Source organism: Theropithecus gelada, chromosome 10 (assembly GCF_003255815.1).
Source record: "Theropithecus gelada isolate Dixy chromosome 10, Tgel_1.0, whole genome shotgun sequence".
In the NCBI taxonomy this organism is placed as follows: Eukaryota; Metazoa; Chordata; class Mammalia; order Primates; family Cercopithecidae; genus Theropithecus; species Theropithecus gelada.
The window spans coordinates 7291155-7312148 of NC_037678.1; the positions used below are offsets into that span (position 1 = coordinate 7291155).

General features: G+C 56.1%; 1 protein-coding gene across 2 annotated transcripts in view; it reads left to right on the forward strand.

Moving 5' to 3' along the window:
* SCUBE1 (signal peptide, CUB domain and EGF like domain containing 1) overlaps positions 1-20994 on the forward strand; it is a 141862-nt gene that overhangs the window by 37906 nt on the left and 82962 nt on the right. For both annotated transcript variants that reach the window (XM_025399327.1, XM_025399328.1), the window contains exon 4: positions 16045-16179. In XM_025399327.1, the coding sequence (XP_025255112.1) occupies positions 16045-16179 (135 nt within the window). The remainder of the gene's footprint in view (positions 1-16044; positions 16180-20994) is intronic.

The following is a 20994-nucleotide window of genomic DNA, read 5'->3' on the forward strand; positions in this document are numbered from 1 at the left end:
GAGTGCTGAGCTCTGGATTGGCCAAGCTCTTCATCCGAGGCCCACACAGGCCAGGCCCACAGCAGGCTCATTGGTGTGGTGGAGGATGGTCAGGTGGCAGGGTGGCGGGGCAGAATGTTGGATTCCGGCCCTCAGGAGGCACACAACTTGACAGTGGCGGGTACACAGACCTGCCTTGGGGGCAGGCAGGTCATCGACACACTTGGAGCTGGGTAGATGCGCTGGGAAAGCCTCACTGTCTCCCTCAGCCAGCAATGGCCTGTGACTCCCCAGTCCACTTCTCCATGCCTGGCTCCTTCTGGTCTCTGCTGTAGACACAGGGAGAGCATGGACTTGGGGATCACTCACATTGGCCTCGGCTCCCACTCCCTTCCTAGCTCTCTGTTCTTGGTTTTCTTTCCTGGAAAGGGGCTTGCTGGTGTTCCCAGGATGGGTCTCTGGGAACACAGTGAGGGGCGTATGTGAAGGAAGGTGGCACATGGTGGGCCTCAGGACCCTTCACCTCCTCTCCCCTTCCCACTCTCCCTGTGCTTGTACGTTCAGGTCAGGGATTGCATCCCCGTATGAGGCCACCTTCCCCTTGGTAGGAATGTGTGTTCATGATCCTGTCCTCCTTCCGCTGGACTGAAATCTGTTGTCATTGTGCCTGGTGCCAGCCCCACCTGTGTAGGTCTCAATGTGGTGGCTTGAGGAAGAAACCCCGCTCTGTCTCAGAGCAGAGAATAGCGAGTCCATAAACAGCAAAGAAAACACTCGCTGCAGACACTTGCCTTCCTCTGTTCCTGTTTGCAGTCCCTGTGCCAAGGGCTTGGTCAGAACTCTGAAAAATTTAAAACAAAATAAGTGTCTTGTGAAGGCTCCTTAAAAATACCCTGCCAGCAAAACATATGCCCCCAAACCAGACACAGAGCCATGGCCCTAACTGGGGGCATTAGCAACAATTGAGGGCATCTCAGCCCAGTCCAGTAGTTCGTCTGTCAGTAGTCTCGCTTACCTCGGAGCACCCTGGGCCCTGGGTGGCGTTTGGGGTCACCCTGGACACTTGCTAGGCCTGGCTGCATCAGGGCAGATGCCGCAGTGACCCTCCTCCCACAGGCTCGAGCTGTTTATAGTGGCCATTAGCCAGGCCTGTGCATCAGGCTGCCCCAGCACCCCTCCCTGTCACCCACCTCATCCCAACCACATACAGCTAGAAATAGACTGCTGGCAGAGATGCCCTGCGCCTGGCTGGCACTCTTTATTTGTGGGAAGTGGGCAGCCATGGCAGCAACCCAGCTGCTTGGTCTGGGGTCTTTAGTAACCTCCCAGGTGCTACTTTAATGACGGGGAGAGGATCCCACAGGCTTGACCTCCCCTGGCTCATCTGCTGGCCACCAGGAGGTCAGACGCCGGTGGAGTCATTTGGGACCCACCCATGGTGGAGGCCCTTCCGAGTGGGACCCTCCCCAGGGCCTGTGTTGCCATTGTGGGGGTCTGGCTTCCTTGGCCTGGCAGCTGGCCTTGCTGACACTCCAGCCTTTCCTTCTCTCCTTATGCTCCCAGCAAACTCCTGCGCCTCTTCCCTGGCCTCCCAGGCGAAGGGACCTGCTCTCTGCCTTCTGCTCCCTTGCCCTTCCTGACAACTCTCAGGCCTGCCAGAATCACACCAAGCTGCAAATGTCTGTTTACTTATCCATCGGCCACCCGTGCAATAATTATACAGAAACACTCAGAGAAATCCAGAGAAAAACAAAATCATCCCCCATTTCTCACCCCTCCAATAGAGCAAGCATTTTCATGTCCTGATGTCCGTGTCCAGTGTCGCCTGGGCGTGGACAGAACTGTCTGTGGTGGCAGTCACCCATCAAGGTTTATGTGCCGCTTCTCCTCCATATTCCAGCAGGACTCTCTTCACTGTTGATGCGGAATCACGTCGCCAAGATGTGGGAATGGAATGAAAGCCTGGGACAGTGGGGGCAGCGGGGATGATTATCTGGTAGGGACAGCAAGCATGCCCCAATGCTGTTCTGTCAGGACATGCCCCGGGTGCCTATATCTGCAGGTGAGGGGCCTCTGAGATTAGTTAGACTGACTCTTGCCCTCAGGGAGCTCCCAGGCCCTGTGCAGAAATACTCCCACTATGGTGTCCTTTGTGTAATGAATACTAGGGGTGTGAAAAGGGATGGTGAGGGGTGGGTGACTCACCCTACCCCGAGTGAGTAGAGGGTCCCCTGGTGGGGGTGGAGATGGGGTGAAGGGAGGACCTTTAGGAGGGGGGAGCAGCATGTGCAGAGCCTGGAGGTGGGAAGGGCTCTGCCAAGGAGCAGAGTGGGTTCAGAGCAGGTGGTGGTAAAAAGGCAATCTCTGTCAAATGAGCCACGTATACCACGTGCTCTCTGGGTCTGAGACCCGGAGATCACACACACACGCACATGACCAACCGCACATCTCACCACAAAACGCACCTTTCTCTGCACTGGTCCTCACGTGGCTTAGAGAGACGCTCGCTACCTGGGTTCAGCCTGCCTGTTCCCGCTTCTCACGGCACACTCTTATCCTGCAGGGCTCTGACCCCACTCTAGTTAGTAGACACTGGTCTGCCAGTGTCCTTACCACCTCTCTTTCCTGGAATGGCAGCTCCCTGAGGGCAGGCCTTGGCCTGTTCTTCCCTGTTTACCCTGGCACAAGTGTGGTGCCTTGCACCCCTGCCAAGTGACTGACTGAACAAATACATGTGACTAATCACAGAAGTTCGCTGGAGATGGATGTGGCCAATAGAAAAGATGGTGGCAGATGAGGCCACCGCAAGTGCAGACGCTGTACGGCAGGAGAGTCAGTCAGTTGTATGCAGGTTAACAGGGGTCCGCAGGGAGTCATGAGAAGCAAAAGCTCACAGTCGTTGACCCAGGAATCCCACTTCTGGGGGGCTCTCTGAAGGCAATAATCCCTCAAATGAAAAGGGCCGTAGCTGCCCAGCTGTGTCCTTCACAGGGGAGTTTATTAACAACTGCACAGGGGCGTGGAAGAGGAGCCCACTACAGACTGCACAAAGCAGCAAGTCAGAAGCGGGGGCAGGGCCAAGCCACAGCACAGAAGGCGCTTTAGCTCAGCTCACAGATCGACTCATTACATTTAGGAGAAAATCAGCTTGTGCAAAAAGACGGAAACAAAACAGATGCTCCTAACGGTGGTTGTGTCTAAAGTGTAAGGTTGTTGATCAGCTTTTCCACTATTTCTCAGAATTCCTTGTCGGCTCAGAATCTTAAATAATAAAACAGTTTTATTGGTCAAGTTATAGAGAGCCATGCTAGGTCTTTGAGAGAAGGAGAACCACAGACAATGTGGCCACAAACTCAGAGACAGGTTGGCCGTGGGGAGGCCTGCGAGTGTGCCAGTGCCTAAGCCAAGCGAGTGCCCCCTTTTCTGTGAAGCTTCCTGGCGCCCACACCCAGCCCTCCGCCACCGCCCTCTGTGGCCTGCTGTCTGCCTTTCTCCGGTGCGTCAGCTCTGATGAGACAAAACTATTCGGTAGTCCTGGTTGTTGCCACCAGGCCCAGCCGGGGCCTGACAGGGAGGAACTGCTGAGTGCAGAAAGGAACAAGCCCACATGTGGTAGGCCCAGCTGGGGAGCTGATGCAGGGCATGGATGGGGCAGGAGGCCAAGTGGCCAGGATCAGGGTGTGGCCACAGGCCTGGCAGGTGCCGAGGACCCTCACGCTCGAGGAGACCTCATAGGTGAGGACAGGTGTACACATGGAGGGTGCTAGCAAGGAGGAGGAAGAGAAGGAGCAGCCGCACAGCCGTCTGGCAATTTCACACAGCTTTGGAGGGTGGAAGAAAATGCGGACTTCCATGGGGAAGAATTAGCCCCTGAAGGTTAGAATTCCGACAGAACTGAGGCTGGGAAATGGATGCTGGGAATCAATCAGTTGACTTGGCTGGAGTCTGGCGGGATGAACCAGCCAGAGGACCTGTGTACCTGGGGTGTCGTGGGAGCTCCGGGGCCCCTCCTTGGCTCAGGGGAGTTTTGTTTTGTTTTTCAACAGGAGAGGGACTTGCCCTGCCGCCCCATCCACCGGCCTGGAGGTAATCACATGCAGCTGGGCCCGGGTAGGCGCGGAGGCTCTTCATTAAGTGTCCCGTGGGAGCGTTTCCTCTTTGTTTCCTTACAGCTTCTCGCTTTGGTTCCATGATTTGTTTGTTTGGTTTTCCTCCTTCCCTCTCTCCAGTCCTCCATTCTTATCCCCATCAAAAGAAATTTTTAAAAACTCCAGTGCCTCCTACAGATGTCCAGCCAGGATCACATTCACAGCTGCACTGTCAGAGGCCTGAGGGGATGAAAGCACCCTGTTCCCAGCCTGGCTCCGTCACTCACGTGCTGGGGACTGTGGGCAGGCTGCACACTGCTTAGAGCTCCCAGTTACAAAACAGCTACTGCCCTGGGCTGAGGTTAACTGAGATAACTGTAATGAGAGTGCCTGACCCTGAGCAGGGGCCCCAGCCAGCCCCTGCCCTGCCTGTGATCTAGAGGTTCAAGGAGGAGCTGGCCTTGCCATAGGTGGTCTAGCAAAATGAGTGAAATGTAGTTCTGTAGGGGATCCTACTGTGTCTCCAGACCCCTTCCCTCTCCATTCACTTCCTGAAACTCTACCCAGCTCAAGCAGCTTTTCTTTAGTGGGAGACTTTGGTCCTCGTGTCAGTAAAGGTGTCGACAAAGCAGGAGGAGAGGCTGAGCTGCACCCCTCTTCTGAGGCCTCCCAACGCGGGTCCCTTCAAGCACTGAGCACCAAAGCCACAGGCTGGCAATGACTGTGAGGCCACTTGGTTTCCCATCGCGATCTCTGCACAAGCTCCCGACTCTCGGGCAAGGCCAAGGGGGCAGATGAGCACAGCCCTTCTCTGAGAGCCTTCTCTGTCACCTCCTGATGTCAGTCCCTGACCCACCCACCCACCCAGGACCCACTGCGCATGCTCCTGTCACCCATCCAGAGCTGCTTCCTTGAGTGGGTCCTGGGGCTGCAGGGCCTCTTGGCAGCCCCTCTGCAGCCACACTTTGCAGCATACGGCAGCAAAGGCTATGCGTCTGATCCCTGGTGGGACGGCCTTTAGCCAGGGCCTATGGATGTCCAGGCCAGAAGCACTGTTCCCCACCCATACTTTTGGAAGTGCTCACTCAGTTATCCAGTCCGCAGACGTATTTCATGTGCCCCACGCACTGTTCAAAACTCTGGGATACTGGGATGCTCAAGACAGACGTGGTCCCTGTTCTCAGGGGCTCTGTGTTGTCTAGTGGGAAGACAGAGACAGTCAAAAAGAAGATTCCAGGTGGGTGGGGGCATGCCCTGAAGGAAGCAGGGGAGGGACACGTTGCAGAGTGGCCCGTCTGCCACTTTAGCTTGGTGGTCAGAGAGAGCATCTCGGGGAAAGTGGCACGTGACCTGAGGTCTGAAGGAGGAGGAGGAGCCAGCCGTGCCAAGACAAGGGAAGAACATTCCAGGCAGAGGAGCAAATGCCAAGGCCTGGAGATGGGAACAGGACAGCCAGGGTCAAGGGAGAGCAGGACACAGCAGCCTGGCTGGAGGTGGGTGAGCGAGGAGGAGGCCAGGGCGGGGGACGTGGGCAGAGCAGTTCCTGTGGGCTTGGTGGCCGGGAAAGGGAGTTCCTGTTTATGACACCTTCGGGGGCTTTCAGGCAGGGGGATGGCATGAGGTCCATGAGGGATGGAGGATGGACAGGGGCAGGGTGGAGTCAGGGAGTTCGATCCAGGCCAGAGACGAGGGCGGCTGGACCAGCCATGGCAGCCCTGGAGGGGAGCGAATGTGTTGTACTCGTGGTGAATTTCACAGGCAGAGTTGAAAGGACTGGGCCTGCTAAGGGCTTCAATGTGGGGAGAAAGCGGCATCAAAAATAACAACCAGGTGTTTTGCCTGAAGCGACTGCGGGTTGTGTGACCATTTGCTGAGCTGGGGAAGGCTGAGGGCAGACTGAGCTTTGTCTCGTTCTATTCTGCTTTTGTAGGAGGGGGACTTGGGAGTTCAGTATGGGCCGCACGAGGTCCGTCACGCCTGCGGGGTGTCTGTGTGCAGGCACCAGGTCAGCTCTTGATGTCTAAGTTGGAGGGTGGTGGAGCAGGCAGGCCTGGGGGTTTGGGGGCAACCTTGGCAGATAAGCAGCCAAGGGACAGTGCAAAATCTCCCAGAAACAGAATGTAGATGGGGTGGGGGCGAGGGCAGAGCCCGAGAGGAGCCCAGGCCCAGCTGACCAGCACTGAGCTCCTGAGTACCTAGCACTGCCTGAGGCTACTTGAAAGGAGGTGGTGTCCACAGAATAGAAAAAAGTATTTGCCAGTCATATAGGTAAGGGCTTAGCATCCAGGATATATAAAGAATTCTTACAACTCAAGACAACGCAGTTTAAAAATGGGCAAAGGATCTGAATAGACACGTCTCCAAAGAAATGGAGACGCCCCGCCCACCTGGAATCTCTCGGATTGTTTCTGTCTTTCCACAGACAGCATAGAGCCCGTGAGAATAGGGACCGTGTCTGTCTTGAGTGTCACTGTATCCCAGGGCCATACAAATGGCCACTGAGCATGTGAAAAGCTGTTCAACATCATTATTCATTAGAAAAATGAAAATCAAAACCATAATGAGAAACCATGCCACACCCACTAGGATGGCTGTTAAAAAAAAAAAAAAAAAAAAAAACAGAAAGGAGCAGGTGTTGGTGAGGATATGGGATATGGAGAAATTAGAAACCTCATACTTTGGAAATGTAAAATGGTGTCGCCCGTGGGAAACAGTCATTTTCTCAAAAAGGCATACGTGGAGTTACCAGATGATGTGACGGTACTACCCCCAGGTAGGCACCCAAGAGCACTGAAAGCATACACCCCCACGACGACTTACACACAGTGTTCCAGCAGCACTGTGCATAACAGCCACCAAGCCGACACAACCCAGATGTCCGTCAGCTCACGAAGAGATAAATAAAATGTGGTCTGTCCGTGCAATAGAATATTATTCAGCCGTAAAAGGGAACGCGGTGCTGAGACACGCTATGACACGGATGAAGCTTGAAAACATGCTAAGTGAAAGAAGCCAGACACACAAAGACAACTATTGTGTGACTTCTTTACATGAAATGTCCAGAATGGACAAACCCATAGACGGAAAGTAGACACGTGGTTTCCAGGGGCGAAGGGGTGGGAATTGGGACTAACCAAAAATGGGCATGGGGCCTCTTTCTGGTGTGATGGAAACATTCTGGAATTAGTAGTGATGGTTATGCTACATACATAACACAGTGAATATACTAAAAGTCACTAAGATGTCGGCTTAAAGATTGTATGCTCCATGAATTCTATCTCAACCAGAAACCGGGATTGGAGAAATAGCAGAGGTCTCACAAACATAGCATCGAAAGGCCCATCCACAGCGTCCGAGCAGACCGCATGCACAGCTCTGTCCACTTCTGGGCCAACCGTGAGTGCCCCAGTAAGCTGGGGTCCCCAGAGAATGGCGAGTGTGCCAGAGGCTTATTCAGGAGGGAGCAGTGTCAGGAGCCGAATGGCTTCACTTGGAGACCAGAAGGCCGAGGCAGGGCTGAGTGCTCCCCTCTGACGTGGTTTGTTGTTGCTTTTGCATTTTGGAAGAGACTTTGCTGTCACCAGAGTATGTTCGTACCCGTGATTCCCTGAGGCATGAGCGGCGGCTTTGCGCTGCACCTGCTCACACTTGGTGGTGGTCTGTGTGTGCCAGGCACTGCACAGAGTACCTTACCTCCATCACCTCCTTTGGCTCCCAGACACCTCAGGGACTTTAACCCTGTTTTATAGAGAAGGAAACCAGACCCAAAATGGTGAAATGGCCTGCTCAAGGTCACAGAGCGAGTGACTCACTGAATCTTTTTTTTTTTTTTTTGGGAGACGGAGTCTCGCTCTGTCACCCAGGCTGGAGTGCAGTGGCGCGATCTCGGCTCACTGCAAGCTCTGCCTCCCGGGTTCACGCCATTCTCCTGCCTCAGCCTCCCGAGTAGCTGGGACTACAGGCGCCCGCTACCACGCCCGGCTAATTTTTTGTATTTTTAGTAGAGACGGGGTTTCACCGTGTTAGCCAGGATGGTCTCGATCTCCTGACCTCATGATCCGCCCGCCTCAGCCTCCCGAAGTGCTGGGATTACAGGCGTGAGCCACTGCGCCCGGCCGGCTCACTGAATCTTGTACTCCATCTGGTGTGACTTGTGGAGCAAGAGCCAGGTCCCGTGGGCAGTGGTCCCAGGGCCGCGTCATGCAGACCCCTGTGAGGACTGGCCAGTGGTTTGCACTGGGCGGCAGACTCCCGTCCTTCCCTAGAGATGCACAGCAGGGGGCGGCAGGGCAGCAGCTGGGCTGGAAGGCGGGACTCAGACTGGGGAGGGCAGAGTCAGCAGACCCCAATGGCCAGCAGGCTTCACCACCTCCACCTCCCTTGGACTGGCTTGCTGGGTTTGGACATGAGCAGTGAGCTTGCTGGTCTGGAAAGCTGACCTTACCATTCATACGCCTCATCTCCCACCCTGAGCTTGGACTCAGGCCCAGGCCAAGAGGTCGGCTCTGTGTCTTCTGCACATGGCCAACCTGCTGGGGAATCAGGACCCCCAGGGAAGGCCTCAGCTGATGCCCAGACCAGGAAGCAGACAGGTCCTAGGAGACCCCAGGCACACCTCCTGCCTGCCTGTGCCAGCAGCTCTTGCCAGCTTGGAGAGTGTTCTGAATCTGGCAGAACTCAGGCCCCAAAGCTCTAAGACCCGTGTGTATTTTACCCGAAACCTAATCCATCTGGTTCTCATTTCTTTACACTTAACTCATCAAATGCAATTTTGCAAGAGCCGCTAGATAGCCAAGAGGCTTTTCTGCCTAAGCCACCCTTCTGAAAGGAGCCGGCGGCCGGGGCCCCTCAGCCCCCTGGGACCAGGTGGGAGCTCTCAGTGCTGGAGGTCGAGTTCGCTTCCTAAGATGGGCTGGGCACCTCTGCCTCTGTTTCCAGAGCTTCTGTGGGAGCTGGGACACTGGAGCCAGTGGAGGGCCTGACACACAGTAGGCTCTTGACAGCCATGAAAACATGGGTGGGGTCCAAGCAGAACAGAGAGTCTCTGTTTCAAATCGGGAAACATTTGCGGGAAACACAAAGCAGCCAGAGCTGGATCCAGAAGTAATTTTTAGTTGTTATAAATAACTGTGAACCTGGACTCTTGGTCCAAAGTAGAACAAACAGCCAGCTATTAATAAAAACAAACATCAGCATCCCGAGCCAAAAAGCACACCTCCCGGGGAAACTGGTCCGCCTGCAGAGGCCTTTCGGAAGCAGGTCAACCTATGGCCTGCTGATGTCAGCTCTGGAAATTCTCCTTGCTGGAAAACAACCATGTCAATCACAGCACGTGGGTCTCCTCTCACACGTGACCCTTCAGTGACTGGAGGTGGCCTGCACCTGTGAGGACCGAGTGGCGATGGGCAAGAGTCACAGGTGAGGGCTATCTGCCGCCACCCCGGCCTCCAGAGCTGCACTGTGGGCAGTGCACAGTGAGGTGATGGGACCTGATCCCAGAGACCCCGTGGGACCAAGGTGCCATGTCCTGTTCCAACCAGACTCATCACAGCAGCCACTGCCCCTGGAGAAGGGATTGGGAAGGAGAGGCTGGAGGCTGAGAGACCCAGGAGAAGTGTGCAGCCTACCCCAAAGCGGAAGCTGAGGTCCAAGCCGGGGCTGTCTCATGGGAGCCAGGGAGACGGACGGGCAAAGTGGCAGGGCAAAGTGGCATGGAAAAAGTCAGCAGCCTTGGTCAGACCCTTGGGAGAGTGGCAGAAGAAACAGGCTTCAAGGACAGCAGGGTCCTCAGGCCTGGTGGCTGGGTGGAGTGAGGGCCAGACCCTGACCACTGAGGCCCCTCTTTTATGCTCCAAATGCTCGGCCTTTCTTGACCCGGTCCTTCCCCTCTCCCACCTCTGCCTTCCCCCAGCTCTGCGGGCTGAAGGAATGAGAGCTCACTGCTCACAGGGAGCAGACTTCAAGGACCTTCAGGATCCCTGTCTTTTGTCCCAGACCTCACTGGAGTCATCTTTTTCCGAGGGTGTCTGCCCACCCCACCTGCTGAAGGCCCCTGTGTCAGGGCCTGCCAAGGTTCCACCTTCTCTTCCTCCCAGCTCCCTTGCCTGCCATTTCACCCTTGTCCCGGAAGAGGGGAGGGCTCCAACAGTTCTGATGGCACAATCACAGATACAGTTGTACATCATAGGAGGCTGTGGACCAGTGCCTTCCAGCCTGAACCAGGCCGGTCCAGACAGCCGTGAAAGGCTCCTCCCAGAGCTGGGCATCAAGGGCCCGCTCTCCACTCTACCTCCTCGGTCTCTCACCAGTTGAAAGGATTTCCTGAAAAGAACCTCCTAGAGTCTGCCCCAGAGCCCAGGGGACCTCCTCTCCGCTTTGTAGCTAAGTCCCTGTGCTGTGCCGAGGAGCTCTGTGCCTTCTGGGAACATTCAGCTGTGGTCATAAATATAGATGAAGGACCATGAGCTGCCAGCAGGATTCAGAGGCAGGACGCTCCCCCTACCCCTCCTGGAGCCGCCCAGGGATTCTGGACCCTGGGTTGGAAACAGGCCCACTCCGGGGCTTCACTACACGCAGGCTCAGCCCTGGCCCAAGGCCTCAGTGGTTTGGGACGCTCTGCGTGTCAGGCTGCACACATGTTTTCTGCAGGGACTGTCCCCCTGCTAGTTGGACTGATGTGGGGACCCGGACAGGGCTGGAGTTTTTGAGCGCTGTGTGGGGTCTCTCCAGGGCAGGCTGCAGGCCACAGAGCAGCCTTGCTCACTCTCCATGCCCACAGCCTGGCTCTGCTGTTCCTCTTAGCCCAGCATCCAGGACCCAGTCAGCCACCTTTCCCTGGTTGCTTCCAGAACTCTTCTTCTGTTAGAGGCTGCAAGCCCTTCCCCATCTGGGCCCTGCCCTGCCCCTTCCACAGCCTTTGCTTTCAGAATACCTCCGCCTCCTCCGGGGTCCCCGGGCTCAGCTCACATCTCTCTGCTCTTCTCAAAGCAGCTCGTACTTCTCTTCCAGGAAGCCTCCCATCTGTGTGCTCTGGCCCAGAGCTGGGTGTCCCTGGCAGCTCACGGGTAGTGTGGCACAGAGTAGGTGCTTGGTGTCCATGGAGTGAGTGAAGGAACAGAGACATTTCAGGTAGATTCAGAAGGCAAGAAAAACTTCAGTCTGGACAAGGAGGGGAGGCAGTTCCAGAAGGAAGGTGGCATGCACACTCGGGCAGAGGCGCCTGGGTGGGGTGTGTTCAGAGAGCAGCTGCAGGAGATTCCTAGAGCATGGCTGAAGAAGTGGGCAGGCTGCGAGAGCCCACTCACAGCTGAAGCCCCCGTCATGCCCAGTGGGAATGAGGACAGCACTCTGCCCCCCGGGACTGGTCCCTTGGCAGTAATGCGCTCCCTGGCACTGGTGTGTGCAAGCACAAACTGTGCCATCCCATTTACCCTCCTGTCACTTGGGCACTCACTCTTGGCCTGACCCGCTGCTAGGAGCAAGGATATAAAGGAGACTCAGATCTGTCCTCACCTCAGGGCAGGGACAGGACAGCCAAGCCCTCTCTGGTCCAGGGCAGAGGAAGGAAGTAGTGAAGGAAGGCAGGCCTGGCCTGGAAGCTGGGGTGGAGTGAATTATGCTGGACACCAGAAAGACTACACAGAGGAGGAGGCTGAGCACCAGGTTTTGGAGAGGTGGGTGTGGAGGGGCCAGGGAGGTTTGTAAGCATCAAAACCTGGGTACCTTCATCTCACTACTGTCATCGGGCTTGAAGGCTCCTCAAGAGGAGGAGAGGGAGGGCTTTGGACTCATGGGGCTTCCAGTTCTCCTTCTGCCTCTTTTAGAGCTTTGAGAAAATCTCTCCCCGTCTCCAGGCCTCAGTTTTCTCACCTGAGAATCTGGAATAATAAGAATAATGCCCCCGGCGTAGAGCTATTGTGTGGATTTATTAAGATAGTGCCTGAGCAGGGGCCTCGCTGCGGTAGTGAGGTTGGCAACCCCGCCCAGCCTCAATGGTGACGTCTGTGTGCGGGCTTGGGGGTGGGGTGGGATTCTCACTCGGGGCCAGCCACACAGGACCCATCCGTGCACTGACAGTCAGTTCCACGGGGCAGAGAAGGAGGAGGGCTGCACACACCACAGGCATTCCAGGAGCACTTCCCAGAGAACATGGTCTGCAATCCCTCAAGCTCTGGGAGCCCTTCCCAGGCATGAGGCCTGGACATCGCCCACAGGCCACAGGGCAAGACAGGGGCAGAACTCAGGGAGCCTGACTCCCAGGCATGGGTTCCCCTCTCGCCATGAGGGCACCTCTCATAACAGAGTGTGCCGAATGCTGGGGGACCATGGGGCAGGGTGTGCTGGGCTCACAGCACCCCTTGGAAAGGGCCAAAGGACTGTTTCTCAGAGTGCCCTGCCAGGCCTGGCCAGGGCCTCCAGGTGAGCCCAGTCTGTCCTGGGCTTGTGGGCGGCATCTCACAGACCCAGCTGCTGCGGTTGGACGCTCTTCAGACCTCAGTGTGGGGCCCACTGGGAGTGCTGGAGACACGGGGTACAAGAGCCGTGCGTGGGGCCTCAGGCCCTTCCCTAGAGATGCTGCTCATGGCCTCAGGCCATCCAAGAGATTTGGCAGCTGTGATTTCCTCCCCTCCTTGGGGGCCAGGGGTAAGGCCTGTTTGGACCACAGTGGGAAAAGGGTGCAGGGGGCAGCCCCCTCTTCCCGTCTGCTTCATCTCAGGGCTTTATCACTTGGGAGTGGGGACAAGACATGTTTACATGGCCCCGCATTTGTTTCCCATTATTCATCAGCACTGGCGAGTCATTGTTCCCTAGCAGAGTAAACAGCCCTGTCCCAAGGCCCAGCCGCCCTGCCAGGTCACTGAGGGTTTGTAGATGCCTTACGTCAACCGCCCTTTGCTTCAAGCTTTCAGTGAGGTGAGGAGCGACCTGGCCAGACGGCTGCAGATGGGTGGCACCAGGGAGCTTACTTGTGACAGGGATGAGGTAGCATTTCTGCACCGGGAACTCAGCATTTGAGGGTCTGTATCTGTTTGGTTTGCTTTACAGTTGGACTTTTAGTGGAGGTAGGGAAGCCAAGGTACAGAGCAAGGAATCTGAGAACCATGAGAAGAAACGTAACAACTGTGACACGAGAGGGATCTGGACTGAGTCCCAGGGATAGCTGCCCACATCCAGGTCTCATGGTTAAGTGTATGCCAGCACAGTTCTCTGCAGGGTCTTATTGGTCCAGAGATGGGACTAACCCCAGGAATGCTGGGCCCTTCCCAGTGCTCCTCGCGGCAAGCTGCCTCTGGGGCTGACGTGCATGTGCCCAAGTTGACAGGGACTCCAGCTCGTGTGAGGAGCGGCCAGCTCTTTGCAGCATTAGTCTGAGCACACTTGCTGACGCGGCCAGCTTAGCCCGGGGCCAGAGGCACGTGTTCTGCAGCTAGACCCTAGGGCTGGGTCACTGTACTCAAGCTACTTCAGCTCCCAGAGCCTCCGTGTCCTCATCTGTAAAATGGGGTCAGTAACACGACCTATCACACAGGTAGCTGTGAGGATCGCGTGGGCCTGCTCCTGACACATAATCAACACTCACGGATGTTTGCTGTGTGTTGTTAACAGGATGAGTGGGACATGGGGCCTGGCTTGGTGCTTTTCATGGTCCAGTGCAGGCTGGAGACAGACCCCAGGGGCAGACATGGCTGAGGTGTGGAGGGGAGGGAGGCGACCACTCACCACACCTAGGGGCTGCCCCCAGCAAAGGTGGCATTGGCCTTGGGCCCCGGGGGGTCCTAAGCAAGGCTTTGTTGAATGGAGAAAGGTGCTGAGAATAGTCCCTCTCCCTCCCCGCTAGGCTTCCCCAGGCAGACTGTCGGGTCATGTTGCGATCACCTGGCTCCTCTCAGCGAGGGCCACCTCTCCCATTTTAGCTGTAACTGCTGGTGGCTTTTAAAGTTCAGAGCTCTGCCTGCCTCCTCTGGCTGCCCACACGGCTGACATTTGAGCTTGCCAAAGAATAATAGCCTCGCTGTCGGCCTCAAAGGCAGCCGCGTGGTGTCTTAGGTGGTAAAGTGGTCTGTTGTCCATGAGTCTAAATAGGACCCAGCTCACATCACTCCGCAGCTGAGTCCTGTCCCAGTTCAGTGCAGGTCACCGACTCTACGTTTTCACATCCTCTTGGTTCCAATAGTAAAAGATGTCTGTGTTAGAAAGAAGAGTATCAAAGGCTCAACGCCAAGTGTGTGTGTGTGTGTGTGTGTGTGTATGTGTGTGTGTGTGTGTGTGTCGGGGGCCGGGGATTGGCTAGAAGCAGCCAGTAGCTCACGCTGCCTTTGTGGTTTTATATATTTGCCTATTAAAATGACAATACAGACATGGAACATTAAGGTTTAAGAAGCCCTTCTTTCATTAAACAAACTGACAGAGGGGGGGTTATGACTCTGGTAATTGAAACATGCTGTTCTCTTCAAGACCAGAACTCCATAAAGACTCTTTTCAGCCAATAGCGCCCTTTGTGCCAGCGGCCTCTGGTCAGAAATGAGTGTCGGCCCTGAGGTCTGTCTCTCCCCAAGAGTGGGGAGACCACCTGGCAGCCTTCTGCAGCCGCCTTGGCAGCCGGAGGTCAGGGCCTTTTCTTCATAAAAACCTCCTCATTCTCAGGGCTTTTGAAATCGGTTGCAGGGCACAGAGCCTTGGGGTGTTGCCCTGTGCTCCAGCCTGTTGCCGTATTGTGCTGCTGGTGGTAAACCTGAGCAGGGTCAGGAGACAGGGGCTCGTGGGGTGCAGTTGGCAAAGCTCCATGTATTGGGGACAGCTGCTGCAGGCTGCTCTGTCTTCCTGCGAGGGGAGGGGTCTGGCGACGTCACTGCAAGCCGAGATTTCAGAGTCGGACCACCAGGTTTGAATCCTGCCTCTGCCACTTACCATATGTAGGACTTTAGACAAGTGACTTGCCTCTCCGCACCTAAGTTTCCTCATCTATAAAATGGGCTGGTACCTGGATCTGACTTACAGGGTTGCTGTGAGAATTAAAGGAATTAATACAGGTAGGATGCTTAGAACGGTGCTGGGCACTCAGAGAGCACTGTTGAGTTGGAGTGAGCTAGCATCATAGCCGTTGAACTCTTTCCCTGAGTCACTCTTGGGAGTACCACTGTGTGGCATCACCATGGAGTCCCGCTGTGTACCACTGCATCACAGCGTGACAGAGACCCCTGTACCACTGCAGCACAGCCTGACGGAGGCCACCATAACACTGCAGCACAGCGTGACAGAGACCCCCATACCACTGCAGCACAGCCTGACAGAGGCCACCATAACACTGCAGCACAGCGTGACAGAGACCCCCGTACCACTGCAGCACAGCATGACAGAGGCCCTCGTACCACTGCAACACAGCCCGACGGAGGCCACCGTACCACTGCAGCACAGCCCGACGGAGGCCACCATAACACTGCAGCACAGCGTGACAGAGACCCCCATACCACTGTAGCACAGCCCGACAGAGGCCACCGTACCACTGTAGCACAGCCCGATGGAGACCCACCGTACCACTGCAGCACAGCCCGACGGAGACCCACCGTACCACTGCAGCACAGCCCGACGGAGGCCCTCGTACCACTGTAGCACAGCCCGACAGAGGCCACCGTACCACTGTAGCACAGTGTGACGGAGGCCCACTGTAGAGTACCATCATGGTGCATCCCCATGGAGTCCCACTGTACCACTATAGCATAGCACAGTGGAGGCCCACTGTAGAGTACCACTGTGATGCAGGGCTGGTGGAGGCCCACTGGAGAGTGCCACCATGGTGCAGGGCCGTGGAGGCCACTGTACAGTATCACCATCATACAGCACCAGGGAGGCCCTCTCTGGAGTCTCTCCCTTCAGGGCCATGTGAGGAAATTCACTGCATCCCTGTCCCGCCAGCCCATCGTGCCCTGCTTCCAACTTAGGTGTGATTTCTGTTCCCATTCTCTTCCTCTTCTCACAGATGTGGATGAGTGTCAGGACAATAATGGTGGCTGCCAGCAGATCTGCGTCAACGCCATGGGCAGCTACGAGTGTCAGTGCCACAGTGGCTTCTTCCTTAGTGACAACCAGCACACCTGCATCCACCGCTCCAATGGTGAGTACGGCCTGTGCTGACCAGGCATGTCCCCCCCAAGGATGGGCAGCCCCCAGAGTCTCGTTCTCCACATCTCAATTCTGGGGCCCTCAAGGTCAAGGCAGGGAATTTTGCTGGTAGTCTGAATGACTGTTTTGCACGTCTGGTATTGGTTCTGCACGGGCCTCCTTCCAGCTCCTTCCCTCTGCCTGCTACACTAGGGCTGCGGGTGTTTCTCGTGTTTATATGTGGGGCCGCAAGTGGCACATGGGACCAGAGGAGCTGTTTTCCTTTCTGGGTTGGGGGCTGTCTGTGGCCGGGAAGAGTGGGGCAGCATTCTCCATGGGCTCCTTCTCCAAAAGGGGCTTGAGGCTACCCAGGCTGTGTGCCAACTTCTCTGTCTCCATGAGCCTGGCAGCACCAGTGACTCCCTGCTGCCTGTTCATTGGGTTTTCCGCCAGGAGAGGGTCCTTGTGGTCGGGAGCCTGCTGTTTGGAGGCCAGGCAGGGTAGCAGGCCAGCCTGGGGAGATGCAGAGGGCCCCAGGAAGACACCCCACCAGCTGGAGCACTAGGTGGCAGACCCAGGCTGAAGTGGAGCCTGGCTGCCAGCCAAGCCCAGCAGGCGAAGGGACTTGGTGTTAGGGCATCAGTGGTCAGATCCTGGAGTTTGGGCTCAGGGCAGTGGGGCTATGAGGTGGCGGCAGAGCTGGCCAGAAAGCCAGGACACATGTGCTTGGAGGAGAGGGACTTCCAGGCAGAGAACAGCATTTCCTGAGGCCCGTCTCTTGCTTCAGATAATGCAAGGTCAGGCATCTTGAGGCAGGGCTGTGTGCCAAAGCAGAGTGTGCTGTGAGGGCAGAGGCAGGAGCCAAGGCTCCCAGGGCCTGGCTGTCGTGAGCTGTCAAGGAAATAGATGCAAGGAAGAAGGCCAGGACTGCCCCAGCTCGAGCACGCCCCCGTTGCTGACCCTTAACAAGGAGGAGGCGCTGGAGGCTGGCGGGCCTCGGGGGCGTTCCTGGGAAGGGCGCGCCTCTCTAGGACACAGCACCTGCAGAAGGCTCGGAGAGGGGCTCACGCTGAGAGATGGGGAACCAAAGGGCACGCACTGGGCTCCAGGCCAGCCAGACCCTGTGTAAATCCAGCTCCTCCCCTCCCACGCTGGAAGCCCTCCCATGGGCAGCTCTACTGACTGCTCCCCAGCTTCCTCGCCCGCAAACTGGGGATGTGGTGTTACCCGGCAGTTCAGAGATGGAGCAGGACCCTGGGACGAGGTTCCAGCCTCCCGTGGGCAGGCAGGAGGCTGTGAGGTGCAACTCTGCCAGCCTAGGCTGGAGTTCCATTAGAAAACAGTTCCTGAGAAAGTGAAAGCAAAAACATCTAAAAAGTACTCAGGATAATAAAGTGGAAATACTCAAACAGGCTCCTTAGGATTCTTAGTGTTCATTGCCTCAAAGACAGGACGGGCCTGCTAATCATGGCTCTGTGGTGTCCCCGGAAGAACAGAAAGCCCGAGCTCCGTGGCTCCTGGCACTTGCTGCTGTCACATTGTCCACACTCCACCCAGGTGGCTCCCGGGCATCAGGAGTTTGTTTTGCGCCTTGTAAGACCTCCCAGTTGTGGGCTGTGGGGCCAAGCTGCCCAAGATGGAGGAAAACCCTATAAACCAGGACTCTGAGCCCAACAGGTTGTATAAGAAGCAGATTTATAGGGACAGAGTGAGCAAGTGCAGGGAGGGGCCTCTGCTTTCATCCGGGGAGGGGAGTTCACAGAGTGACTGCTCTGAGCAGGCTGTAGGGTCCCAGGCCAGGGTGGTGTGAGCCTCCTTTTCAGCCAGGCTGTGTGTGCTCTGTTCCGGCTTTCTCCCCAGCAGGGCTCCAAGTGGAGCTGAGGCCCCTGGTTGAAAGGAGGGTGTGCAGTGGGCATGTCACACCTGCAGCCACAGCCTGTTAGTTACAGGTTTGGCCTGTAAGCATCTGCTGCGCTGAGGAGGTTACAAACCTTAGCGTCCCCCACAGGACTGGGGTTGGGAAGGGGATGATGTGGGAGCAGTGACGGCAGGAGCTGCCTGTGCTGAGCCAGGCACGGGCCTGAGCACTGCCCAGAGACCAGCTCACTCCACCTTTGCCACTGCCCGGGGATGCTGGGTTGTGACGCTGAGGAAGCCAAAGCCCAGTGAAGTTAGGGAAGAGGCAGAGCCAGGATCCGAGCCAGGCACACCAGCAGTGGGGCTCGCTCCTCGGGAGGTGATGCGGCACGAGAGGAAAGACACGGGTGGTACAGCAGACGGTGCTGGAGCTGATGAGAAAGCGAGATGGGAAGACTGTGGGGAATGTTCCAGGCTGGGCATGTGCAAAGACCCTGGGGTGGGAATGGGCACATGAAAAGCAGAACAAAGGGTAGGATGAAGGAGCAGAGTGCGCGAAGCGGGAGGAGCCCAAGGCGGGAAGGTGGGGGCTGGACAACATGGGGCCTGGTGGGCCGTGGCAAGAGTTTGGATTTTGGGCAGAGGTAGCTGTGGGAAAGCTGGTTGAGCAGAGGTAGGAAGTGATGCTCAGGGGAGAGGGGAGGCCATCTGGGGGAACGCCGACACTTCCAGGGGCTGGCATGACATAGATTGTGCAGGGGCTAGTGTTGGATGGGACCCTGGGCACACGTGGCTCACGCCACCCAGATGCCCCAGGCCGCCAGATCCTGATTTTTAAGGAAGCCAGGAATCCAGGTTTAACCAGAATATGGATTTGGGGGCCTCAGTCCCAATCTGCATTAACCAGCTTGTTGGTCAAGGAAGTGCCTTCTCTCCTTAGGATTTTTGTGTGGCCTCTCCTGATTTTTTAATCTGGGCAATTAAATCAATCTAAAAAACAACAGATAACTTACCAGATTGCTCTCCAATGACAAGCTGCAGCATTCCAATGGGTTTCCATGGCTGTGTGGAAATCCTGAAGAGGGCAGAGCCAGCACACAGCACGGTGGCCAGCTGCCCGTGAATGCCCGTCGGGGAGACAGGGACCTGGGGACAGGGCAGGTTGTCTACCTCTCTGAGCCTCAGTCTGTTGTGACAATTTCCCACCATTAGTGTCAACTGCAATAATGATTGTTATAGCTCAAAATTAGAGCATGTCAGAGGAGCTAAGCCTGAGCTTGTTTTGCACACAAGTGACCTCTGATTCCCATAGCCCCTGGGAGGGCTGATGGAGCCAGAGCCATTTGGCAAATTAGATTCCTCCTATCACCTGACTCTTCCTCATGCCTGTCCAGCTCTTTGGGGCCTACCCCCGAGCAGGGAGAAAAGCACACAGGCTGGTTTTGATTAGATGGAACCAGATGCGTGAGAGGAGTTGGCCCAGGTCAGTCCAGACTCCTGGCTGAGAAACACAGGGCTCAGCCCTTCTGAGTGGCCCCGCTTCCTAGGTGCCAGAGCACACCCCGGCCCATGGAGTGGCTGCGACCCAGGCTAGGCTTGGGAGGATTGGGTTCTCAGCTCCAGCTCTCCATGTGGCCTCTGCACAATTACTCTTGCCTCTTTGGGCCTTTTCAGCCATAAAATGGGCCTAGCTTTCAAATTTTCCCCATTTGCAGGAAAATGCTCTGGTCAATCAAGGGCAGCACCTGTCCTAGGATTAGTGACTGATGCAGGCAGCTTCTTCAGGTCTTTAGAACACAGGCGTGATTTGGAGGGGCACACACAGGCTGCTCCTCTGTGCCTACACTGGGTGGGAGGGAGTCAGAGATGTTGGGATCTGGCCAGTTTCCCTCTACTCAGCACTTCCCAGCTCAGGTTCTGGTCCCATGATAGGACCCCCTACCTCCCACTCAGCCCTAGCCCAATAAGCACTGACAATCCCTCCTCTGGCCACAGCCCCAGGGGCCCGCCCGCTGCCCTATCACACCCTTGTGCCTGGTGTATCTAGAAGGCAGCGTCTTCAGGCTCTCTCCCTCTCCCACACTGCTCTTCTTGTCTCTAACTTGTGACAAATTGATGCCACAGGAAGATGTGGCCTCCTGGAGGAACTTTCTCCTTTTCTCTCAGTGTAGAATTCTTTCTTTCAATCTGACCAGAATCGAGCTGGGAGTAGAAAGGGCTCTGGAAGGTCTCAGTCCTGCTAGCTACATGAGCGCAGGTCACTTGTATTTACCTGCTCATTCGTTCATTCATTCATTCATTCATTCATGTGCTGGGTGCTCTACTGGCCCCTAGGATCCGAGGCATGGTCCCCTGGGAAGCGTTCGGCGTGGAAAGGGGATCACATGCTAAGTAGAGGTCCTAAGAGTTCCTGTAGAGTCATGTGCTGAGGGGAAATGCTCCGGGGATTCTGTGGCTTTGGTTTCCTCATCTGAGCAGCAGAGACATTCATGACGTGGTCTCCTCCTCCACCTGGTGAAATATCGCCATTCCGAGGGTCTAGCTCTGACACTGGGCTGCACTGGCTGCCGGCAGCTTTGGGTCTGAGATGCCCCTGGCCCTCCGTGCAGGAGACTGTCCTGCTCGGCTCTGCTCTGAAGCCTCATCAGACGCCCCCTGTGGGCTGGCCTCAGCCTTGGTGGAAGGCACCAGAGTGAGAGGAAATGTCACATTGTCTCCATCGTTGTAGGAAACAGCCCAGGCTCACAGCAGGGCTTCAGGCCCAGAGGCCTAGGCTGTATAACCCCAGCTCCTCCACGGACCATCTCGTGACCTTGAGCAAGTCACCTAACTTCTTTGTGCCTCACCTGTAAAATGGAGGTAGTCATAATACCTGCTTCGTAGGGTTAAAAAGGTATTGAAAAGACATTTTCAATAAACACGGGCTCTTACTCATGTGATTTGTGACAGATGAGGGAACTGAGGCCCTGAG